We start from the raw sequence: 27,100 nt of genomic DNA, 5'->3' as shown, positions 1-27,100 counted from the left end.
TTTTATCATTCAAAAAAACCCACAAAAAAAACCCTAGAAACTCTGCAGTTCATAATACTGTAAAATTATTTGTGTTATGATCCTATAAATGTATCGAGTGGTTCTAGTGACATCATAAACTGCCTGAACATCATCCTACTAGTTCATTATGATATGACTGGTACCCCTTAAAATGTAGTATTTATAGCTTTATATCTGTAACTTCAGTGCATTCTCCTTCAATCCCTGTTCAAGATAATTATAGACTCTCTCTAACAACCGTAGTTGAGTACGTAATTTGTTCTGCTAGAAGTCCCATGTGGAATGTCTTCCCATACTGAGCTTCCTCAAAACATTTCTGTTGAAATTTTACATGCACAGTGTACAGGGCAAACAATACTTAAAATCACGTTGAAGTTAGAAGGTATTGCGATTATCAAAATGAATTCTTAAGTTCTGATGATTTCTCATTAGAAAAATTTCATACATGTTTTTGTTAACAAGCTCTTGGTAAAATACAGAGAACCACTTCCATTAGCAAATTTTGGAGATATCTGCTATGAGTATTTTAACATATAAAAAGCCATTAGTATTTTGTTTTCTTTTCAGGAAAGAGATGTGTCTTTAGTTCAAAAAGACAATTTTTATAAATCAGTTGACGAGGATTTGCTTTTACCCTGATGTCCCTAACTTGTTCCGAGAATTGCACAAGCCCATCTATCTATCTTCTCTCAGTTTCTTTAAAAACTTTTTAAGCCATTGGCCAGTTTCAGTCAAAACTGACACCCCGTGGTAGTTGCTGAGATAATTTAAGTTCCTACATGTTTCCTGAAAGAAGTGGGTGAGGAGAGGAGAGGAAAAAAATCGATGAGGAACCGGCAGGCGAAATTCAGCTCTCATGCATTCTTCTCTCTTATAACCAGCCAGTGTATTGTTCCAGGCTCACCACCCAGCACAGGTGGTTTTTCTTGCCTGATGGAAGCACCTTAAAGGACATATTGGGGAGCTGCTGTTCCTGCATTGGGAGTGTTAGTGAACAGGACAAAAATCCATATGAAACCATGCTTCAGTTGGTACAGTGTTCACAGATCAATGTTTTTGGGTCCTGAGTTAAGTGTGTGTTGCAAGTTGTCAGGACAGGTCATTTGAAAAGTTAAAACTTGAAAGGCGTTTTTAAGGATAAAGAGAACACACCCAGCTAATCTATACTTTTCTTGAGAAAAGAGATTATCTGAAAGAGATTTTTACCCCTGAGGTTGAGAGCACTGACATTTCTTATTCAGTCAGTGAACAGGAAGAACCTTTCTGTTGTATGGAGAGATTATTCCACAAGTGGTTTCTTTGGCATTTTTTCTGTTTTCTTTAGGTCATTTACTGACCAACTGTGACATAATGCATAGGTCTAGATAGATGTATTTACATGAGGAAAAGAAGCAAAGTTTGAACAGATACTAAGTTCTTTTTACATGTTTTTAGTCATGCTGAGCATCCACAAATTCTCATCTCACATGGGGTCCAGTGGCTCTGTACCTATTTGGAATGCAGCATCTTCATTTAGGTGACTAAATGTGACTTTCATCACATTTAATTTGAATTTTAATTACTCAGCCTTTAAGATTTTGATCAGCGCTAATAAATTAACGCGCAGTCATCTTCCACGGTATTTAGCGGATTGATTTTTGTATGCTAAAATGTAGTCATTTTGAGGAGCAATAAAAATACTTTCAAGTAGAAGAAAGGTTTCAAAGATAAAGGAATTTGTACCAGATTTGTTCAAATCTCTGTCAGACCAGAGAGGGAGGGCCTAAATCTGAGCCCTTGCAAGGGCAAAGCAGGTGGCTACTACCTGCTCTGTTTAAATAAAGGCAGCAACATCAAGTCAGGCAATCAGCCTAATCAAGGCCGGTGCGTGCAGCTTTTGGGAGCTTCTGTGTGTTGCCTGGTGGCGGTGCAAGAGGTGAGAGATGAGTATACAGCATTGGGTGATGCTGGCTCTTTTAGTGCTCTAGGTTGCACAAGTGTATTCTGACAGGCAAATACAGTGTTTATTTGGTCTGGCTGTGTTCTTGTGCACTGACATCTGTTCCTGGCTTCCTTCTTTACATTTGGATCTATTTTCCCTCAGAACAGTACAACATAATATTAGAAGAATCTTTATTTTCTTTTCCTGCTCTGAAGTGCCCATTTCTAGTTTCAGTTCACCAGGAGCATGGCAGGAGTACTGTAACAGAAAGGATGCTGAATAAGCCCCTCTCCATCTAAGCATCTCTGCTCCATAGCTCAGTTAGGAGTCAGTTCTCGCTGGCTGGATGGTGTCTGCTGTCATGGGGCTGATGCTATAAAACAAAAATAAAGACAATGGTTAAAGTTCTGGCCACACTGATGTTAATCACATCACCTCCATGTCCCCAGTGAAGCCACCATTCTCCGACTGTCATGAAGTACTTGTTTCTTAAGAGAAATGTGGAAAGCCAGGGAGTTGGCAACACCTTTCACAAGACTTCATATCCCAACCAGTAAAAAAGTTAAACTAGGCAAGTACATTGTGGGATCAAGTACCCAGATACTTCTAGTTTCCCATCAACTTTGCGGAGAGGATCCCAATCCCCTAAATCATGCCAAAACCCATCTAAATCCAAAGGCAGCTACCCCTTTAGGAGTCTCTGTTTTTCACTTCCTTCTCTACTGAGTTTGCAAGTTCTTGCACAACTAAGTGAAACACTGAGGCATGCCCAGAAGTCTCTGTCCTGGGGAGATGGGTATTTCTGCCTCAAGACTTTTGGTACACCTTTTAGGTGAACAGGCTCCTATTCCTGTATTCATGGGTATGTGTTAGAGGCCTGAAAATTAGAGAAGCCAGGATTCATTTAATTAATAATGACAGTGCTGTCCACAGCCTACTTCTAGTTATTGTTGAAGATTCTCTGCTGAGAGGGCACAGAACACGGGCTTGGAAGCCTGTTGTTTGGATTTTTTAGGAAAGTTATATGGGGAACATAACTGAAAACGGAAGAACAATTCTAAAAACAGGGATTAGAACTGCTTTTGGCTCCTGGCGGTTCCTCACTGTCCGTTGGCAGAGTTTCATGAGAAAGGGTATGTGCAGGATATTTTGTGCCAGCTAATATACTTCTTGGGACACCAGAGAACTGGATGCAACCGTCCTCAAGATAAGGCCAGCCCAAAACTTGGGATTTCTAATCCCTAGAATAGTGCTTTAATTTCTGGAAAGTTAGGGACACCAGTGCTTCCTTTTCCTGAGTAGATGGGAGCTCCTGATATTTCATATTGCCTACCTACACTTTCTTTGGAAAAATTAGACATCTAATTTAAGCAAATCTTGAGACCTACATTAGTTCTTTCTTATCTCCATTAATTGCATTGGGAATTTGAATGGTCGTGAACAGACTAGGTTGCCTTCTAGTACTGTCATGCCCAACAGTGCACCTAAATGAGACAGAAGCTTATTTCTACCCTGTTTTACTGATATGCTGTCTCCCAAACCTATCACTACTCCTTTTGCCTATTTTCTGATTGTCATGTCCTTTTCGGTGCTTAGATTGTAATTTTGCTGAGGCCAAGACTGATTTTTCTGTTGTTCCTCCATGCCGTGAGTGGCGTAACATCATTCTGTCATGCTACCCTCTAATGTCATTGTGCTGTGCAGTGGGAACATATCAGGTTTCTTGGAGCCAGTTTTTGCATCGTAAACATAGGATTGCATTTCACCATATGAATATAGGAAGGCCTGTACCCTTATGGTGAAACCTTACTGTTGCCAAGACTGTGATACTGTTTAATGGCTAAAACCTCAAAGAAGCTTGAACAGCTGGGAGCCTGCATTCAGCTGAAGTGCAATGTCAGTGCCTAATTCCCATAGTCTCCTTCGAAAAATCTCATCTCTCATTTCTAGGACTAGTAATCCAATACGTTTCATGAGAAATCAATGCATACAAATAGAATTTTTCAAATACATGTGCAGTCTTAAGTATTAGCAAGATCAGCCTTTGCTGTTTTAGTCTGGTTTTGTTTTTAAACCTGACCTTCAGATATGTGCCTCTCTAAGTGCATTTTTGGGTGTGCTTTGTTTTGTTGTTTGAGATCATGTCATTGTTATATCGCTGAAGAAAGGGTAGTACTGAACGCAATGCATCTTTGAATGCAAGTGGACCTGTTTAGACTCTCTTCTTTAAAGCACAGCTTCTTGATCTATAACCATCCAGTATTTAGAAAGAAAGGATATCAGGGTATTATGAGCTATATTCTTCTGCTGTTCTGTAAACTCTTGGAAATAGCCCTGAACATAGGGTCTACTTCTGGCAGCAAAAGAAATCTGTATACATCTGATAACAAAAATGAAACACACATATATAGCTTTCTTCCTAATTTTCTATTATTTCCTTAATTTCTGGTTACTTTTTGGAAAATACTTGGATTATTTATAATAGTTACACACTAAACTCTTGTGGCCTTTAAAGAGGTATGTGGATTAATGACTTCTCAAATAATTGTTTTACAAGAGTACTGTGGTATTTTTAGAATGAGTGCTTAGTTAAAATAGTCACTAAGGGCATTTTATTCACATAGGCATCTTTTGTACAAAACCTATGTATTTTTAATTATCTATGCATTCTGACTTGATTCAGTAATGTACCTTTGTATACATAGATATAGCATTAAGCCTATGAATAGGTCCAGTTGTTCTAAAGTTAGTTGTGTTCCCTAGAATTCTCTGAATTAGCCCTTTAAGGACTGTATTACTATGATGCTGAATAGATTTGAAGGAATAATTTGGTTTTGTATAAAAGGTGAGGAGTGCAGGGTTTTTTGTGGTGGGTTGTTTTTTTTTTTTCTTAGTTTAAGAGTGGAATATATGTTTTCTTTAGCTGTAAAAGCACAATCAAGGCAACATGATAAGTGAGTCAGTGTTGTAAAAGTAAAACTAATTTTGCCTTCACTCACATGAGCTATAGAAGGAGGAAGCTTTATTGTCCCTGGGAAGGTGATAAGGCAGAGTAATTGTATATTATACTGTCCTGGAACATCTGCCTGAAGACTGTTGGAGCAATTCATCTATCATGGACGATACAGCATGTTTTGTCTTTCTGCTTTAACCCATCCCCACTGCTGGCCTGCACGAAGGTTTTGATAGGGACTGTGCCTGGGCTGGGGCTCACATTAATCAGTCCCCTTGTTCAACACTCCAGCTGACATAATTACAACCTGCGCACAGCAGTTATTCAAGTCGAGTCCTTGTCACTCGTGGTGCGAAACTACACAGCTCAGATCCCGAAGGAGATTGCCTTATCACACAGAACAAGGGCTCACAGGAGTTGAAGAGAATAGAAATGGGAAAATGTCTTCCGGGAGTACTATATATTCCTTTAAAATAAGACATTTGAGAGACTTACAAGGGACAAAGAGAGGCATTGTGCAAGGTCTGAAATGAACAGGTTATTATTTTTAAAAGGATTACACAGGCCATTTTTGTGAAATGGACATGGATTATTAAATAAATTCAGTGGTCTCTCTCTCTCTTATCATTCAGTGACTCTGCCCTATTAGTTTTCTTCAGAAGTGATAAAATAGTTTTTGACTTGTATAAGCTTTAAGTACCTCTCAGTAGAAATCATCAGAACACAACTAATAAAAGTGCACATATTATACCAGTAAAATTGGCACACACATAAGGGAAGATCCGCAAAGATCAGAGTTAACGGTGAAGGAAGAAGCATGCAAAAGGGCTTTCGAAGATGAGCAAGTTCATTAGTTTCTGCTGTAGTATGATACAGGAATGTGAAAGATGAAGCCAAAGAACAAGTTTCATATTTTACCATTTTTGCCTCTTTCCATGTTAACCCTCTTTGGGGGGGAAAAAAGGCAAGTCCACAACACCATCTATACTAAATGAAAATGTTTCTTTTCATGTAATATGATAGGTTTTATTTTTATGTGGGTTTTTTTTTCTTTAAGACAGAACCTTTGTATACATGATCAAAGGATAATTTATTTGGCATTGGTCTATAAGATTCCTCAATTGACAGAATTTCATTGGCATTCAGAAGGCTTTTCCCTGGTGTTTAATTTTTTATTCTTCTTGGGTACTAGATCAGCTTTTTGAAGCAATGCCATTCAGGCAGTTCCTATTCTTCTCAATCAATAGATTTACAGTGTTGCCCTGATTTCTTCTCTAGTTAAAATACTGTGTCTAATATTTAGACATAATTGTGTATAGTTGAAAGAACAGTAGTAATTTATCTGTTCTGGGTGGTCCAATTTTAAGCTAATAATTTTACAAGATAGTTTATCTGGGACTTGGAATAGTCTGAAGTAGAAGTGCTGGAAACCTTATACATTTTACTTTGTATATATGCACTAGGTATGCTAGGCAAGTCAAATACGTAGCTCAGTGCTCTCATTCAACAGCATTCCATTTTGCTATCTCTCGGTGAAGTACTCAGCATGTTGAACTTGACGTGTAGGTCTGCTGTGAAAACCTAGCTACATGAAAACTGCAATTTCTTACTGAGCAGCAGGGCGTCCTTGTAGGCAAATGTACTCTTGTAGGAACAAAAATTAAGTTTTGCTTGCTTCCTACTCTTAACACCAGTTTTCCTGGGATGAATGATGACTGTGAAGTAAGCTCAAAGTACAGAGCCAAATGCTGCATTTACTTATATTTGTGCAGACAATGGCCTTATGAGGACATAATCTGAAGAGAATGATGTTTCTCCAATATATACTTTCAAGGCAGATTTTAGATCAGATAATCAATCATACCTCCAATGAAAGAACCAGATTTGACTTTCAGAACCTAAGATGGTTTTGCCGTATTGACAGCCAGGAAGAGTATATTTTAATTTGCAGAATGAACAAATTTCCATGACATCATGGAAACACAATAAATGTCTGACCTCACAATGACATTTTTCAGACTTAAACCGTACTTCTCGTAGACGCTGAGCCCAGAAAAAGCCTTAAGCTCAGCTAGTCTGACCTTCTACATAAAACAAACTGCATAGTTTATTTCCAGTTTGCTCTGTACTGAGCCTCATGCATTTGACTAAATGTTATCTTCTAGAAGGACATCCAGGTTTGATCTGAAAACATCCAAAGTTGGAGAACCCAGTCCTCTTGTGTGAAAGGTTAATTGCTGTAAGTGCTGAAGAAATTGTGCTTTATTTCCCATTTAAATTTGACTGTAACTTGTAGTTGTTGTTTTTGGTTTTGTTGAAGGTTTTCTCTAAGTTTAAGGTGTCCCTTAATCACACATTTATTCTCTGTTAAATTACTCATGCCCCAAGCTCAAATGCAATATGCAAAACAGAAGGGTTTTTAATTTTAATGTTTGGGGTGGGGGTTTCCCCTTACCTTAGATTTCTATTAATAATAATTTTTTGGCTGTTTGTTTCCTTTTTAAAATGTAGGCAGTAATGTGGGAAGTAGATGTTCTAGAGTTATTTTCTCCGGCGTCACAAAAAGAACATTACGTCTTTACATTTGCTTGCTACTTCCTTGCTTATGCATCTAAAGATGACACGGGACCTTTCTGCTCATAGCATCACACTGGAAGCTCACATTAAACCTCTGGTCCGCTAATCCCTAAATCATTTTCAATGTCACAGCTTTTCACAGCGTTATCGCATTCTTTAAGTTACTTGCATGCGTTGTGCAAAGGTGTGAGACCTAACGTGTAGTTGTATGTGTACACGTTTTGATTGAACACGCCTAGCTCGTGAAAGAGTTCTGCTTGCTCTGTATGACTGCAGTGTCATCATTATTAATCATGCTACCAATTACAGTGTCACCTGCAAATTTTATTAGCAGGGATTTTATATCTACTTTTGGCATGCATAACAAAAGTGAGTCTTTCAGACAATTAATGCTTATTCCATTGATAAATTGGAACATTTGAAATGAGGAAGAAAATGACCATCTCTTTTTCCATGGGGGGTTGGGGCTGGGATAGGGCAAGAAGAGGCAATGTATTAGCATTAAAAAAAACCTACTTTGAGCAGAGATCATACAGACCACAGTGCCCTGGGTATGAATCCAGGCTGCAAAGCAACAGGATCTGCCCTCTAGGGAGCCGTGTTGTCACTAAAATGGCTGAAGGGACTGACACAAAGGCCAGTTGGAAGAAGTGCCATCTGCATCTGAGATTGACAGTCAGCCTTTAGGGTCTGTTGCTATCATTTCTGACTCCAGCCACATTAGGAGTCCAGCTTCATCTTGTGCAGCCTGTAGACTCCACACCCTTTCTTAGGCTCCATCTGCACTTTTATATTTGTGAAAATACTTTATGGGTTCCTGAGGATATGCAAGCAGACTCTACAGAGTTGTTCAGTTATTTTATGTGGTCATTAAAAGAAGTACAATAGGGGAAAAAATGATGTTGAAAGGAAAAGTGTGTCTTCAATTAAATACATCCTAGCTTTTTTTAAAAATGGATGTTTTCCATGGCCTCATTTCAGCAAGGTATTTGATCATGTACATAAATTTAAGCTTGTGAGTCATTCTTTTGAAGTCAATGGGGCTGCTTGTACTTAAGCTGCACAAGTGTGTAAGTACCTTGCTAAAGCATGGCCTATGATACTTAAAGCCCGGTCTCCATCTTTACACCACTGCAGAGATGCTGCTTCTCAGACCAACTTTTCTTTTATGCCATCTGCTCCAACAAGAAAGGAAAGGGGGAGGGAGGAAGCCCATGAACAATGGAGTGATTATTCTCAGTTACTGGGAAATAGATGAACTCCACCTGCTATTTCTGCCACTTAAACCTCAGCTGACACAGTGCAGCAGCACACTGTGCACAGCAGACCTCTGCATCCCTCACACTGCAGGCAGGCGGATCCAGAGGGCCCTTGAGCCAGGCCATTACAGAGCCCACTCTTGCCTGCAGCAGGGCAGAAGCCAGGAGTCCTAGCAAATGTTATGGAAAGTTTTCAGTAGCAGATCAGTCCTGTGAAAAAAAAATGCTTTTTGGGGGTTTGCTTTCCCTGCCCCCCCTCTAGTCAGTAGAAGGAGTCACTGTGGCTCCCTCCAAAATGCTACTTGACAGACTCAGGAGCTGAGCAGCCCAGCTCTGCACGGCACCTCCGGGTGTGGTGGGGACCACAGCACAGGTCAAGAGCTGAGGCACATCTCCCTGCCTTTCTGCACCCTTTCCACCTGCTCCTCCTCAGTCTAGTAGTGTGGACATAATTTGCAGGTTTTTGTCCAAAAGGTTCCTCTTAACTTCTTTCTCTTCCTGCAGAAAGCAGAATTAATGGGAGCATTTAAGGCAGGAAGCCATTATTTCCTTGGAATCAGAGATATTTCTTTTTCTGCATAAATCAGGTTTTCTTTGTTATTAAGTGTGTTGTGAACTAATTATTTTTTTTTTTTTGAGAAAAATATTCTGACTGAAAATTCATGACTAGAATCTAGATGCCTGCACTGGTTTTATACTTCGATTGTTGTTCACTGTGCGGATTCTGCAGAAGTAAACAAGACTAGAGTACATCACTTCTTACTTCTCTTTGGAATCTCCAATTACTCTGAATTTTCCTTTAAAAGAGTGCATTTTGGCTATCGTAATCAACTTGTATCACATGTATTTGTAATGATCAATTATTTGATCATGGGAATTTTTATTCCAATACATTATAAATATAATGGTAGATCTGTGGCCAGATTACAATTTGGGCATGCTAGTCTGCTGAATTGAGCTGAGACATAAGCAGTAATTATCAATCTTCCATCATTTTCAGTGCTGACGCACAAGTTTTTGCTGCTTCCCTACAGGGCTCTGCTACTTTTTAGCAGCCAGCATTGGACATCTGTCACACATACTGTATGTCATAACAAATAGATCATTACGGAAAAAAATGCAAAGCTATAAATGTAGAAAAGCAGAAAACATTACGATTATTATCCCTGGGTGTTACTATAATACTGTCAGAATAAATCCCAGATACATTTTTATTATTTTCTTTGTGAAACTGACTGTATCATAAAATCTCATTAAAACATGTAAATGTAGTGCACTCTCTTTTATGGGGTATTTCATGTTTTCTGAGTGGCAATACATGCAACACATGGCAGTACATGTAAAACACGGCAATACATGTGGCCGCCAGTTTGGGGGGCATGCATTTTTATGACACTGTGGATGTGTATTTCAGTCAGCTTAGCTTGGTATGGTTGAAAAGCTGTGGGCAAATGTTCACTGCAGAAACAGCTGTAGTGGTAAAGACATTGTCCCACAGCAGCTTGTTGCCATGGTCCACCAGAGGTCTTTAGAGAGATGTTTGCCAGCAGTGACATAGGCAGAACTGAGCTGGCACTGGGTACATTGTGGTTGACCTCCTGAGTTCCCATGGAGCTGTATGCTGCTAATTCTGGCAATAATATCATAAGTCATTTGATAACTGAGGTCGGTTGCAGAGCACCAGCACTTTTATTCATGTGATTGTTCCCCCAGTCATTTAAAACCTAAATAGAAGGTAGAATTTTTGCTTAAAAAGGAAAAGGAGCAAGAAAAACGTAACCTAGGTTCATGCTAGTAATAAGACCAAGAAAATGTACGGTATTTCTCATACATATATATATGCACATATGTATAGTAATAATAATTACAGTTTTAAATATTAGTTTCAACACATTTTAGAATGTATTTTGGGCCATGATATTTTTCTGTTCTTCATTATTTCTTGTGCAATACCGTATTGACCTGCACTGAGGAGGTAAGGCAATACTTTAAATTTTAAACTTGTGGTATGAACTGAGGGCTAGTGTTGTACGCAGATTGTGTGTAATGTTGTAGCTAGTTTGAGTTAACTGGCAATCAGTTTATTTTCTTTTATAAAACAGAAATGTAGATAAATCTTGAGTATGCTGGGAAGAATTTTTGGTTGGTTTGTTTGTCTCAGATTTTGCTGAGTAGAAGTTGGGCAGAGTGACTGTCATTGTGAAGGTTTTGATTGAATAAGCCTATTCGTATAATGTAATTACCACAGATTGAGGTATTTGTTTCTTTCCTGTCAAGAAAATATTGCCCATTAGGTTGTTTACTGTCACTCCACTGAATGCTAGTTTTCATACAGTTTAATGCAAGTAAGAAATAAAGGCAGGCTAGAAGGGTTGTATTTTGGGAAGCAGTAATGCTGGGAAAGAAAAACCTGAAAGGTTCCTGCATATAAATGAGTGAACAGGAGCTCTTGGTGCTTCGGAGGAGTATCCAGGAGCTCTTGGAACTCCTGGCTGGAACTGGAGAATGCTGAGCACGGGAGATGTCATGTCATCCTTGTATGCAGCACTGGTGTGAAATACACTCTAGTACTCAAATTTTAAATCAATATTTACAACTGGAAAGAGTTTAGGAAAAATCTGATGATTTCCCAAAGTGAGATGAAAGGAACTGAGTCTGTGTAGCTCATCTACTGGAGGTCCAGATAGCAGAGGACCCTTCAGCTGAGAAAGCTGTGTTGGAAATGTAACACTGTCTGTTAGCTGAATGCAGGAATATGAGAAATACAAGGGTTTGTAAAAGTGAGAATGATCAACTATAGAGTAATTTGCCTACAATTATAATGGGATCCCTGTTGCTTTCCTTCAGATTTCAGCGTGTCTCTGAAAATCATGTTTTAGTACCAAAAAGACTTAAGGAAAGAATCACTGGGTAAACTTTTTATGAACTGTGCTATCCATGAGGTCAAACTACATGACTTTGCATTTCAAAAAGTCTATGGCTTTCTTTTTCTAGTGTAATTACATTATTGCAGTTTTGATTTAAAGACAGTTTACCAAGTTAGGTGGTATTTTCAGTGAAACACCTGCAAATTTTTGGTGAATAACTGAGGTTAAGAATCTACAATAATACCTTTTGCTTTCATGAGGAGTTTGCTTTTAGCATAACTGCTTGTATTTCTGGAAGAAAGATCTGGAGACTTTGCTATTTTTCAATCAGAATACTGCAATGTCTGTGTAGTTCTTGCAGGTTTCATAGTGGGGTATAAACAGTGCAGAAGACCTTCAGAGTGCTCTCCATATGAGAGTGAACTTGATTTATACTGATGAACAGGGGAAAACTAGAAATCTTTTCTCTTGGTTGTATCACTGTGTTTAGTGTTTTTTATGTTGTAAATAGTGACCTCCATGGAGCTGCCATAAGTCCTTTAGGTTATATGCATTTCTCTGCAGAAAGAGGATGTCTATACCTAATGTCCTGGAGAAAACCTTCTGAAAAAAGGTTTATTTTGTGCAAATAAGAGCCCTACAAGGTGCTAAAATTTTAAACTTAGTTGGCTAGATAATTAACATTTTGCCTCACTTGCACCTCTGAAACCTTCAATTTCCATGTCTTGCAGTAAGCATCTTTCTGAAAATGTCAGGCACTGCATAATGGAAGAGTGGTCTAATTTCAGTTCCCTATTAGTAAAACATCTTAATAAAAATAAGTCGCTTCCTGCTATATTTCACTTAGCTGTTGAATACAATGCTAATGTATTCTCATGTACAAAACCCTTAGAAAATATAGAAGCATTCCTACACTGCACAGGCAAATTCAGAATTAACAGAAGATATTTTGTAAATTTCTCTTACTTTATGATTTTTATCCAAAATGCCACGTAAAAGATGAGAACAGCAGATAGCTCTGGTATTGGGCAGCCTCAGCTCTGCAGTTAGCTACCGAATTCAGCTGTTTCCATGGTCCACTTAAACCAGTGCTGCTGGCTGGGAGGAGGGCACAGCACGACACCCTGCATCCAGCCACAAGGCTGGGGCTGAGCCCCTCTGCATGGGGAAGGAATGCCCAAATCCCTGTTCTCTTACAGCCTGGGCTGGTGAGGCTGGCTGGCTGGCTGAGCCAGGTGGGAGAGAAGGAAGAGGAGATGGGGGAATAATGACTGCAGACAGCACTTACTGTGGGACCTTCAGGCTGACAATTCCCCACCTGGCACAAAATTGCTCCAAGGCTCATTGTTCCTCCCGTGTTTCCCTGCTGCTGACTTTGAACTCCCACCTCTGCCTCCTGCAAAGTGCACATCTGTACTCTGCCATCCCAGAGCCCCAAACAGTGCGGCTGTTTTCAATGGGCTAGACCTAGTTTTGCTAAGGAATCTGGTCAGTGGCAGACTATAGCTTTTCAGTGCAACTGAGAAAATGTCTTCATAGTGGCAGAGTTATACTACTTCTAGGGGCTAGAGGAACGATAGTATGTTCTGGCTTAGAGAGGAAGGCATGAGAATTTTGCCCCATGCTCTAGGAGCATGTATTTTCCCACTGTTCAGTAGACCAGCCACTCTGTTTCTTGCTTTTAGCACAATGCCCTATTTTTTGGTAACAGAACTAATATATATATAAGCACAGGAAAGAGGCAATGGGAGAGGGAAGAAGTAAACAAAGGCAACAGCTTCCAGCTTCCACACTGACAAAATGTCTGGCCGTTTTATGCTACTACTGACCTTCCACTTTATTCCACTCTCCCAGCAAAGCAGATCAATGCTGCTAAGAAGCAGACGAGCGTGCAGAGTGTTCTGGCATGTGTCACTCTGTGGATGATGCCTGTGTAAGCACAGTCACCAATGAAAACTTGAATAAACTGTTTTGTTCTCATCCTTGGTATAGGGAAGTTTGCTTTAGGCCCAATTGCTGACAAGCTCTGAGCGTCATTATGGTAGGGTGCCATTGCAGATGTCCATCGGAAGATGAGTGTATGTATATATATAACACTGTTATACCTACCCAGATTTTTTGCTGTGGTATCCTGTTCCTATCTAGGTCATTATCAGTATTCTGAGATTTGCTTACAAAGTGACAATGACATCAAAAGTAACTTACATCTTTTTTGGATACATTATTCATGTTGAACAGTTGGGACCAGAGGGTGGTGATCAGTGGTACAAAGTCTAGTTGGAGGTCAGTAACTAGCTGTGTACCCCAGGGGTCAATATTGGGTCCAGTCCTTTTCAACATCTTCATTAATGGTCTGGATGATGGGGCAGAGTGTACCCTCAGCAGGTTTGCAGATGATGCCCAACTGGGCGGGGTGGCTGATATGCCAGAGGGTCACATTGCCACCCAGAGGGACCTCAGCAGGCTGGAGAAATGGGTTGACAGGAACCTCATATAGTTCAACAAGGGGGAGTGCTAAGTTCTACACACGGGGAGGAACAACCCCATGCACCAGTATATGCTGGGGGCAGCTTTGCAGAAAAGGACCTGGGATTCCTGGTGGACACCAAGTTGAGCATGGGCCACCAACATGCCTTTGCGGCAAAGCTAGCTGTACCCTGGCTGTGTTAGGTCAAGGGAGGTGATCCCCTCTACTCAGCACTGGTGAGGCTGCGCCTGGAGTGCTGGGTCCAGGTCTGATCTCTCTAGTACAAGAGAGGCATGGACATACTTACGAGAGTCCAGCAAAGGGGCACTAAGATGATGAAGGCACTGGAGCATGTCTCTCAAAGAAGGAGGGGCTGAGAGAGCTGAGACTGTTCAGCCTGGAGAAAAGACTCAGGGGGGATGTCATCAATGTGCACAGACACCTGAAGGGAGTGTATAAAGAAGATGGAGCCAGGCTCTTTTTCAGTGGTGCCCAGTGACAGGACAAGAAGCAATGGGCACAAATTAAAACACAGGAGGTTCCCTCGGAACATCAGGAGACACTTTTCCACTGTGAGGGTGACTGAGCGCTGGCAGAGGTTGTCCAGGGAGGCTGGGGAGTCTCCATCCTTGGAGATATTCAGAGCCTGCCTGAAAATGGTACTGGGCAACTGGCTGTAGGTGACCCTGCCTGAGCAGGGGGAGTTGGAGCAGATGACCTCCAGAGGTCCCTTCCAACCTCAACCATTCTGTGATTCTGTGACTAAAGTACAATTTTACAGTTGACAAATCATTTCAGTTTATGATATTTCAATATGCATCAACCTTCAATTTATTGAGAGCAGCAAAAGGGACAAGTAACTGGTTGGTAGGAGTGGACTTCTAATGGCAACAGGAACTGTGGAGTTAGAACAGCAACGTGAACACATCATTGCGTGATGAGCATTAGAGATAAAAGTCCTCTTCTAACTTCAGCCAGAGAAGGTTTTCCTTTAGTCTTAAGCAGTAGCTGCATTTCTCAGGAGAAACTTGCCGTCCATCTCCCTTCACAGCATTGTCCTTTGCAGGAACGCAGGAGCTCTCCTGGATGTGTGCAGTGGGAAGTAGGCCTGTGCCCTTTGAAATACATCAGTCTTTGATGGAGGAGTTTGTACAGGCTTGTTGCATGTGAAGATTGGGCTGAGCTTTTCAGCTCACATTTGCTGTTCATCTGGAACGTGCCTTAGGAGCCTGTCCCATCTTCTCTTTCACCATGTATAGCACTGACAAGACACTGAAAACTCTATACAGGCCTTCTACTTCCCTTTAATAGGATTGTTGTGGGGTTTGCATTGAGTGTCAAACCTTTCTTCATGTCTGGTAAGACTCACTGCAAGACATGAAATAAAAACAAAATTACAGTTGTGCTTCTCTGCATCAGCATCAAATACAAACCCATAGACTATAGCTTCAGCCTAATTAAGTCTTTCTAATGAGTGCCCTTTCTGTTATTCCAGAGCATGGAAAAATCGCTAGACACATAAACATTTGATTTTCAACATGGAAAATGGATCATAAGGAGGAAAGCACGCTTACATTAAGGAATGATAATAGTAATTTAACTTAGAAACCACTGGTTTAGCCTTTCTGGGACATGGGCTAACCTCTTAAAAGCTGCATTTATTTGTTTGTGGCTGTAATTCAAACTGGAACTCAAAAAACAGACAGACTTTACTCAATTTCTTTTGAGCTGGGCTCTACATTGCCAAATTTCAGAACAAAGCGAATCTTTATCTCAAAATTTATAAACTTCCTGAAGTGCATTTTATAATACAAAGCCTGTTGAATGCTTAACTATCACCGCTGTTGCAACACTATAATATTTTGGTTAGATGTTTATCGTGGCATAGCTTTAATGAAAATGCAGTGCTGTTTAAAATCACAGACCCCTGTGTTTAGTCATATGAGATGAAGCGATATAAGTACACCCATACACAGAGTTTGGGGGGGTGGGGGTGGGGGGGTGTTGTGTCAGACATATAATAACATACTTGTACAGTGCTCAGGAGAAGATTCCTAATAAAGCAGGCAGTCAAAGCACACTGAATAATTAAAAAAAGCATTTTATACGCAGTACATTTTTGTCATGTCGTATTTAAAGGTATTACTTGGCTTCAAAAGTGCTTGGATTTGCCAGTTGTTACCTTCATGGTTTACCTTATGATTGCAATTGCTGCATTGCAACCTAATACCAGAGGCCATTTGTAATGCCTTGTGATCTCATATTCCTCATTTCTGATTAAGCCTTTCTGGCCTTGTCACACGGAAAAATATTTTTTAAAAAATTTTTATTTCCCATGATGAATATATCAGTATGTTGGCATGTTTAGTCACATATTTTTACTGATGACTGAATAAATGAGACTTTGGGATTGCTCCGTTTAAGGCGGTTAGAGCAAATTCACAAATCAAAGGGGATAGAACTGGCCTTTTATGACTTGAACAGGCTGGGTTTTCTTCACAATTCTTACATAGGTTTCCACAGATCCTTTATATATTTCACAGAAATATTTCAAAGTAAAAAGTTTTATCTCTTTCCTTAACATGGTATGAGAGCTGAGCTAAAAGGACACAGATATTTTATTTCAGATTTGTATGCTCTGCTTTAATCCACTGCCCTTTAAAGTACAACCCATGATAGAAGGTTACCAGATTGTCTCCTGCTTTCATTGCAGTGTACACTATCCTATTTTTTTAAATAAAATCCATCTTTCATTTTAACAACATTCATGAGCATTGTAATTTTTTTAGGGCTGAATCCTGAAAGATGCTGAGGACCAATGTTTCCCATATTTTTCAGTGAACATAAGTGTCTTCTCTGACATTCTCAGGAGTCTGATCATTATACGGGTATATAGCAGATGGACATGACAGAGGGTGAGCTTTGGCAGCACCGTAAGGCAGATATCAGCTTTACTATGACCATCTCCAAGGGAGAGACAAGCACTCCAACAGAACTTCAAGCTGCTACTTCCAGTTTATTTTGGGGGTCCTTTTTTTAGGTGCCTGTTATTATTAACAGTGACAGGTAAACAATCAGTTGCTCAAAATACTACTGTTGTCTTGTTTGAATATTTGGGAAGTATCATGCATTTATACAGTTCACTTGAGTGTTTATATTTTTTTCAGCTGAACTGAATTACTGTTCTTAGTTTGACAATATTAATAGTGTACAGTACTAAGAAAGTCTAAAAAATGTTTACACAGGCTGTTATTTTGATTCAAGAATAAATATAATGGTTATTTTTGGTTGAAGTAAATGAAGAAGCAGTGTATATAATATAGGATTCATCACAGACTGAATAAGTAGGGAAGTCTAATGCAAAATAATTTTGGAATGAGACTGCAAAATTTGAAAGACTGGGAATTAAAAATTAGTGTCATCTCATGAATCTCTGTGGATAAAAGAAATGTGAGATTTTTTTTTTATTCACTTCTTTTTCCAGAAATATCATTAGAGACATTTCCTTGAAATGCATAAAACTAATTGTATATATATTCTGACTTTGATGCATGAAAACACCACTGCTTCCACAAAAGCTGTGTTTAAGATATAAATCAGAACCTGTGTGTATTTTCAAAAAGGCATAAACTTGAACAACTCAATTCTCTTTTCTGGGAACAGTTCATAGGGTGAGATGAGAGTTGGTGGAATATCCTTACAAAAATAATTCATAGCAAATTCTGTGGAATCTAGGAACTGTGTAGGAAAGGTTCACGTGAGCTCTGTTGGGAATGTTGTTATAGGCATCTGTGCATTTCAGTTTTGCTAAGTTAAAGACTTTTGCTTAATTTCTGTCCATCAAGGACCACCATCAAGGAAAATAAAAATTATAAGACTTTTGCAAATGCAAAAATGGTTCATTTTTAAATGCTTCTGGTTTAGATGTATTGCTCAGTTAACCTGAAACAGGTTTGGGAGCCTTCATGCAAAGGACAACATTTATGCAAAACTTAAGAGGATACAAAAATTGGGCAGATAGTGAAAAGTGAGTAATGACTACTCATTTTCTGTTATAACATTGAATGGCTAGTAGGGAATAAATTGCTATATAACTTATTTCTTTTTTTCATTGCTTTTTAGGTCTAACTGTGCTGAAAATATCCGTAAACACATCTTACATACAGGAAAGCATGAAGGAGTAAAAATGTACAACTGTCCCAAATGTGACTATGGAACCAATATCCCTGTGGAGTTTCGTAACCACTTGAAAGAACTACACCCAGACATTGAAAACCCTGATCTGGCGTACTTGCATGCTGGTAAGGTCATTCTTCCCTTTGCTTATGAATTCTTCGCCTTTCTATAGGAGTGTGCTTAAATGATTGCAGCAAGAAAGCTAGCTGTTATGTTATTATCATTTATTCTGAAGAAAAATATGGTTTTAAAATGGGCTTAGTCCTCTTCAAGTTTTCACAAAGGATGAAGGTTACGTGTTAAGCACTGAAATCCATTAATGTTTCACAAGCAAAGCTTGCAGTTCAATACATAAACATCAGAAGTGCGTGCTATTTAGATGCCTTATTTTGAAACCTAGTTGGACTTCTACAGAGAAATAATTTTTTAACATGTGTTAAGTCCCTCTGCCCACCTTATTCCCCCAAGAACAGAAAACCAAAATCCCTTAGGAAATACAGTGGTAAATTAATGTACCACTTTAAGAATTCTTAGATTTCATTACAAAAAAGCAGACAGTGTTCATCATTAAAAGACAGAACAGCAGAGATCAATCAGTAACCTACATGTACGTTTTGAGGCTTTACGTTAGAGAGCACACACATGGAAGTCACTGGAGGAATGTAAAACAAAAGCATCGCTTTGGAAACAGGAATTAAAAGGAAAAAGTTAGGGTGTTTCTGAAAAGGATTTTTGTTTTTAGAGATTCTACAGTTCAGAATGGAGGGCAGAAGTTTAATGTGAGCTTAAGTTAGGAGAAAAATAAGAGTTCAATGGTACGAGGTAAGGAGAAATAATACAAAATCAGGCTGGAGCTTGAATGAAATGTGATCTTAACTCAGGAGAGGCAGATAACTTAGACATCACTGGGCGGGAAGACAAGTCAGAGCAGTGGGGAAAAAAGAACAGATGGTGAGAAGAGAGTTGGGGAATCCAGAGGAGGAAGAAGCGATGGGGGCCAACTTTTCCCTAAGATGCAAATTAATCTTCCATTGTAGTACTACTATTAGTACTGCTGTGTCAGATTTGAATCTTCTTCTGAAAGGAATTGATCCCATAATTTTTTTGAGACTATCATACACGTAAAAAAACACGATCTAGAGAGATTTCATTCAGCTCTGTGCAATGTGTACACACAAGTTATTTTAAAGCCTCTCAGTCTTCTCAAAATGACTGCTTGCTTTCCTGACTAGAGGCAGTGTATTATTTGTACCATATATTTCTATTTGCCAAGTATTCTACTTCATTTTGGAACCAATCATCATGTCATGTCAGCATATGGTGGATAATATCTGGATGTGCAAACAAAATGCCAGTTGGCGGAATACCAATTTCAAAATAGGTCAGAAAACCGATCGCATTTCACCATAGTTCTCACTAAAGTGAATGAATATTCAACTTAGAGCTTAAATCCAGACAGTGTTGGATTCTTACTACGATAATCCCACTTAGAATTCTGTGAAAAATTAAAATGCTTTCAACAGACAGATACACGAACATAACACAGATGGATACAATGCTGGTAGAATCACTAACATTTTTCCAAAATTACAAAATCTGTGTAAGTTTTCATGTTACTTGTTCAAAACTATATCTAGGTAAATTAATTGCTCATTGCAGCTTGCTGTGGTTAAAGCTATTCAACCTGCTTGTCTTGGCAACATAGGAAAACTGTCATCAATGTGTTGTATACTAACAATATCTATTTTTTTATACGTTCATACTTATACTGGAGAAATCCCCTTGCACTAAACAGGCAATATTTGAGGTCTACATAGTAGTACTGGCAAGAACTGTTTGTCACCTGGCTGTTGCCAGGCTAGCCTAGAACTGGTATACAACAGAAGTGTGTTGAAATATTGTTTGCATAATCCCATCGCTAAGAGGTCAATACTGTTTTCCTTTCAGGAAGAAACACTATTAAAGCGGGACCTAGGTGATAATTGTGCATTCACACCAGAGTTAAATTAAAGGCGTTTTCATTTCTTCTTTTCAATCCATTTCTGATTGCTGGACATCTGAGAGTTAAAGCCTTCAGAGAAGATTTTTAGAGGAATGAGGGGATAACTCCCATGCCCTGGCTAACATCCCTTTTCAAAATAAGACGTGTTCTGTGTCTGGTTCACAGTTACTGATTACTTATTGGTCATTGGCTGCACTCACGGAGAATCCACAACATAACATAGAACCCTTTAGGATGATGAGAGTATGAAAGTGTCATACAAGATTGCTATTTTTTTTTAACCTAAATATATTGGTCTGTCTTTTGTTTTCTAATATTGTTTTGTAGCAATAAAGCCATCCGATTTGTTTCTTTGAGCAGAACAGAAATAGAATAAGTGTCATCATTGGCAGAGAGACAGATGCCAACTCCAGCCACTTTGCAGGACCACTCAAACTCCTTCACCACCACCCACCAAGAATGGAGCTGTGGGGTACCTATAAGATGTGGCTGGAAGAAAAGTCAAGTCTGTTTCTTATCTGTGAAATTAAGATTATCAGATGGATTTCTAATTCAAATTTAATCCTCTTTATAATATAATGTTCTAATACTAATTGCTGTTTAGCTTTCTTTGGGAACTAATATATAGCTTTATGGGGTCAGTGGCAGTAAGGAGCTTAAGGAAGCTGCATTTCTAAAGGAGAGGCTGCAGGAGGTGGAAGGCAGAACAAATTAGCTTCTACACAAGTAAGGACAATACTGTAATTGATAGGTGGTAACACTTCCTATGCTGTATCTTTGAAACCCCGTATAATGTGAGGAATTGATGTATGGAAATGCCACAAAGCCAGGTCTTCAGACTTCCCTTTTTCTTTTTGCTGTAGATTCTGTCATAGAGGGAGATATTTAACTATACAACTATATTCCTTATAAATCTTATGAAGTACCATTATATGTTTTAAAAAAATAAGAATCTAGAGAATATTTCTGTCTTTAATTTAAAAGATGTACTGCATTTGAACAGCAGACCTTTAATACACACGAACCAACAGATATGTGCATCTGCACATAAAATTGTGGCTTGAATTTGCTAGATTACACTTTAAATACCAATTTACACATTTAACCTCTAATTTTTATCAAAATCATCAAATCTGTTTTGAAATGTCACTGTGTGTTGTTCTGTAATAGTATTATGCCTGTTTCTTGATATTCTCTGTCCCATTTTCTCAAGATCTCTTTTGAAATTGAAATTTGGTTTTTAAAAAAATCCAGAAATCCCATGATTGCTGATTATCTACCATATTAATATATTTTCTCTTTTAAAAAAATCACATTTAAGACACCGATAGCTTTTATAACTGTTGTAGAACAGAAGTGGGCTTACTAGCAAGCTCAGGAATAGTGCAGTTAATGTTTTAGTCATGGAAATTTGGTTCTAATGGAAGCTATTAATATTGTTCTTGTGTTATCAAGGTGAAAATCTGAAAATTCATCAATACAAATGGAAAATGAATACAGTGAGTGACTGAATTAACATCATGGCGATGACTCTAATTTTGATGATTTTTCTTAAAATGAGGACATTTCATCTAGTTGCTCACTGTAGACTGGTTTCTATGGCAAGTCTTAGAGTAAACTGAAGGAATCTTTGGATCAACTCTTGTGTGTATTACACTTCCGAGTTTCTTGGATATGTTTTTTTTTTCCAATTGATGCTACATCTCGGTACTGAGGTGAACTGAGCCTGAATACTTTGGCAAGTGGGAGAGAGGAAGGGCCCATACCTATGGTAGAACTTGAAAGGGAACAGTAGTCCAGCGTCTTACTCACTGCCTTGTCTGTTTTGGAGCAGCATCACTTGGTAGGGATAATTTCAGTTCGAAATAAATGTTCATAATTTAGAAGCTTTTGTCTTATAAACATTATGATACTATTATGATGCATTATTTATAACCAAAGAGTGTAATATCTATGGCTTGACATCTCCATTATTCCAATAGCTGCAGAGGCCATGGCATCTCATTGTGTGCATAGCTGTCTTATGTGGGTACTAAACTGGCCATAAGGCAAAAAGCTTTTCAGAGAGAAGAGGAGCAGGTTGCTCATTATTGTTTTCATGGTCATATTGAAAGTTGGGCGATGATACTGCATTTTGTCTGTATCATTTCTGTGCTGCACTGTTAGAAGTGAAGATGGTCTCCAAGAATGAGTGCTACTCTAGGAAATCAAAGTAACTCAGTTTTTCACTGAGCTACTGATATGGGGGGTTGCTCTTTGTTCAAGTTTCCCCATGTTCAAAATAGGTGCAATGCCTCCGTAGTTGGAAGCACAAAGCTTTTGCTTGAAAATGGCTTAACAACAGTGAACTATGTGATTAGGGAACCACTTAAGATACGGAACAGAAACTTTGGAGGTGTTATACTTAATTTAGAATTAGCAGTCATACAAAATCTTCCTTGGAAGTCTTTAAAAAAAAAAAATGTCAGGCAAAGCAGATCGATTCATCATACTCTTTGGCGGAAAGTCAGTTTTTTCTTTTAAAGTGATACTGTGCTTGCAAAACACTCAAGTTATCCAGCAGGCTTTGAGAGAGTGCCAACCTGGGGCCTGCAAGTAGGAGTGGAGGATCACTTACTTTTATGGATCCTGACAGAACTAAAAGCATGAGCTGCTTCCCCTTGCTGCACAGGTGTGTTTTGGGGAATGCTTGGAAGTACAGTTTTGTGGGCCTCCACCTCTGTGAAAATTATAGGTGCCTCTGGGTTTGGGCATCCAAAGAACAAAGATTGTGATGATCGTGTTTTGGCAGTTGGCTGCCTGTGTGGTGATTGAACGCTTAGTGCTCATGAAGAGTTACATAATTCATGACCAAAATGATAGATAGGTACTTGATTATAGTGTATGAGTTGCTTCACAGGGAGAAAATATCAGACATGAGCTACTCTCAATCTAGCTCAGAAAAGCCTAAGAAAAATCAGCTGCTGAAATCATAGTCAGGCGAATTGAAATGAAAACCAAAGTGCAAACACTTAAATATGAGGTCGATTATGCTCTGGCAGCAACTAGCAGAAGAAATTATCCCTGTTCCATTCCTTTGAGCCTTGAGAAGACTAGGTGGCTTTCTGGAAGATAGGTTTCAGAAGGGCCTAAGGTTGCTGGGTTCACTGCAAAACTAATTAAGTGTTATTTAAGGGGCTTTGATATACCAGAAGTCAGACTATTATCTAATAGTCCTTTCTGCTCTTAAATCTTAAAACAGTGTTAATCTAACGCCCGTTGGTAAGGGTTGTGTTTGTGAATCTAAAGTGCTTAGGTGTTCTGATAGCAAAGGGATAGCTGAGGGGATGTATAAGTACCCCAAAGTGTTCTTTCTCATAGAGATGACATTCCCATCATCGGCACTAATTTCTTACTCTCTTTTGGCCTGAAGTACCTGTGCCTGAGGTACTTGCCCAAAATAAGTTTCTTTCTGCTATGTCATTAAATCCTTAATAAAATACATTGGCACATTTATTTAAGGTGTTTGAAGAATCCTTATGAAATTCTGCTTTTTTGGTTGGCTGTTCTCTACTGTGTTATTGGCTACTCAGATCTGAAATCGATGAGAAGAAAGTTCAATTAATCATCTGTCCGCTAAGCCAGGCCTACATCCTGCTCTTTTCTTTTTTAGTTTAGGGGAACAGAGTTTTAGTTCTTTCCAGAGAGCAGTGAAAATGAGAAAAGTTTACCACAAGGTCTCTTTTATGCAGGTTTGAAAAGTATTTTACCAAACATTTTAAGTGCACTTTTTGAAAGGCTGTGCTGCCCACATGTTTCTCTTTCAGTTTCTTTAGCTTTTGAGAAACAACACTGTTCTAGCAACCCGCAACATGATTACATCATCAACAAGGGACAAAATTGTGATCCTATCAGTTGTAACAATTGCAGTATTCATGAATGGAATTCTGAAAGTTCAAATAGTTAATCCCAAATAAAATTGTGATCTTTATCTCACTTGACAGCTACATTTATCAAATTATTATGAGAAAAAAAATTGATTGCTAAAAGTTATGGTGTGATCTGTTATGTGATTTTATCAAGGTATAACTGTATTACCAAGTGGAACCTGCAGACTTATTCAGAATGTGAACTGGACACACATAACTTGATAATATAGCAATTATACTAGTGTCCTAGTGCTTTTCTACTTTTAAATTTTTCTTTTTTTTCTTGTCCTTTCTTTTGCACCTTCTGACTCTTCAGTAGAGTACCTAAAGTTGAAAAAAATTAGGAAAAACGAAATAATAAAAACCTGTTTATCCTTACACTTTCTGAGTTCATCAAACTACAAATACATAAGATGAGTAAATGCTATTTATCAATGAAATAATGGAGTTTCAAGTCAGTTGGGTACCTGTGCAAGCTTGTAATTCATACTTTACGTAAAGCCTCCAAAGAATGGATACACATTTTTGTTTGCAAGCATATTTAACTTTTTTCTTGGAATAGTTATGTTCTTAGTCTTTATCACTGTTTAAATAAAATACTTTAAATGCTGTAATTTGAAACAATATTGAAATTCTGCTAGAGATAGGCAAATCAGGTAGAAGCTTTTACAATAGCAGAATATTGCTTGGGTTTCTAGTCAGATAAAACATTATTTTTGATGGCTGGTATAGTTCAAAAAAAAAAAAGAGGCGGCAGCAGCTCTGCGTCAAACAGGTTTGCTCTTGTCATAGCTATTAGTGCCAGTCTTTCAATAGCATGTCATGTTGATTGGCAGACACTCCCTTTCCTCTTTTGTGAAGAATAATAATGTTAGTGTGTGCTTGAAATAAAAACCTAGTATAAATGATTTTCTGTTTCTGTTTCTAAAGGAGAAAGCTAGGTTCCTTATAACCTATGTAGATTACATATTATTGTGTTTCAGGAAAAATTAATCTAAGTTTAAAAAAAAACAAGTCATTTGATTATTTCCTCAACTGTCTTCTATTAGAAGGCTTTATATGCCTAGCAGAGCTTCCATAGCCAGTTATCTTAATCTAGGTGGCCATGACCATAGAGCTGGTTCTTTCCAGGTAGCAAGTAAAGTGGAAAAAAAAAAAGAAAAAAAAAAAAGAGGTTGTGAAAGTATTTTTTCTTTTTTGTAATAGGTATCTTTTGCTGCTGCTGTTGAAGAGCTTAGGGGCTCCTTTCATAGTCCCGTAGTTGCTTTTCCTGAACAGTCAGCATATATTGCTGCTAAGAGACGTGAAAGATAGTTTTGAAATATTTTGATGCAAATATTACATCATCTAATATGTAAAACACACCACTATTAATATTATTCATACTCAATAAGTGGATGGCATCCTCAGATGAGAGTGAAGGCCATGAATGTCACTACAGAAAAAAATGTTCAGAATATAGTTTTAAAGGAAAAGGAAAATATTGGCTATACCAACGTCTGGAACACCTTGTAATACCTCTGATCAGTAGAAGTATAATGCCTGTCATGCTGTGCTCCATTTTTCCATCAGATAGTTGGTGCAAAGCTGCACGGCCATTGCACAAGTTTTTTTCATATTGTGTAGAGCACCGATGGCATTCGTAGTCAGTCTTGCATTCTGTTCAGTGCCTGTCTGCCCACAGCCCAGTGCTCTGGGGGTTTCCTACTCGGCATTGTGCCTTTCTGAAGGACTATCCCAGGTTGTCACAGGGCAATTAATTGTTCGCAGGTTGAGCTGGTACTCCTGAGCAGCTTGAATCTCTCTGCCCATGTCTAAACATTTAATCTGGGTGCTGGCATGTGCCTGCTTTGCTGTCCTTCTTCCCCATGGTGTCCTGATGTCCATGGCGGGGAACCATTCAGCTGACCTGGAAGGGGACTTTGCCACACTGGCTTATAAAGAAATTCTCATCAGTTTTGATGAGAATACATACTTTGTATCTGTCCCAAAACACCCCCGGATGGGCGTCAGCTTTGCAAATTCCTTGCGTTGCATTGGTAGCCACGTGCCAGATCCCTGCTGGTGTTCACAAAGAGTGTTGCCTCTACAAGGATGTCAGGTTCACCGATGGAAAGAAAATAATCCTACTCCAAGCTATTATTTAATTACGCTAATAGATAAAACATCCTTCATGAAGAATGAGACAGTATTGCTTATTTGGTGCTAAAAATAGATTGTCCTAACATACAACTTACAAAGCAAGGCTGAAATATTAGAGTGCATAAGTAGAAGGCAGCCCTTAAGATGAGACAGCCATCTAGAAAGACAAAAATATTTAATTCTCCTAGAAAAAATATATATACATAACAGTATGTGGTAAATATAAATAATAACAGGAACTATTATTAATCAAATATCAATGTATTAAAATTCTGAGACAAATGACAAAAAACAGGATATCAGGCTCATCAAGAAAACTTTTCAAACAAAAAAAATGAAAAAAAACCCAAAAGATTAACCTCACAGAAGGAATAAAAAATAAAGGTGTATAAAGTATAGGAGTAATTCAGGATATTTTTATGTGGAGATTATCCTATACTCTGAAAATTTCAGTTGTTTTCCTATTAGGAGCAGCTCTTTTAAGAGTAGATCTTTTGATGGATCATCCAGGGAAGTTATGCTGGAGTCCTAAGAAACATAAAGGTCTCAAATTTTGTTTTTTATTAAAGTAAATTTGAGGTGTAAGATGCAACTTGAAGAAGAATATTAAAAAGTTGATTTAAAATATTATTATTATATATAAAATATAAAAAGTACGAACAATGTATATTTTACATAACATTATATAAATACAATATATTTATAGTCTATAAATATATTAATTATATATCGATAATACATAATATAAAGAATTTACATATACATTTTATGTAAAATATAAACAATAAATATCTATACATAAATATA

At 38.3% G+C, this 27,100-nt stretch overlaps 1 protein-coding gene across 3 annotated transcripts in view; it reads left to right on the top strand.

Moving 5' to 3' along the window:
* The window catches only part of ZNF407 (zinc finger protein 407), a 350,717-nt gene that overhangs the window by 227,471 nt on the left and 96,146 nt on the right, over positions 1 to 27,100 (top strand). For all 3 annotated transcript variants that reach the window (XM_075084575.1, XM_075084577.1, XM_075084576.1), the window contains exon 8: positions 18,188 to 18,366. In XM_075084575.1, coding sequence (XP_074940676.1) covers positions 18,188 to 18,366 — 179 coding nt within the window. The remainder of the gene's footprint in view (positions 1 to 18,187; positions 18,367 to 27,100) is intronic.

Source organism: Phalacrocorax aristotelis, chromosome 2 (assembly GCF_949628215.1).
Source record: "Phalacrocorax aristotelis chromosome 2, bGulAri2.1, whole genome shotgun sequence".
Lineage (NCBI taxonomy): Eukaryota > Metazoa > Chordata > Aves > Suliformes > Phalacrocoracidae > Phalacrocorax > Phalacrocorax aristotelis.
Note: the sequence above shows the minus strand (reverse complement) of the source record. Positions and strands in the feature narration are given on the sequence as shown.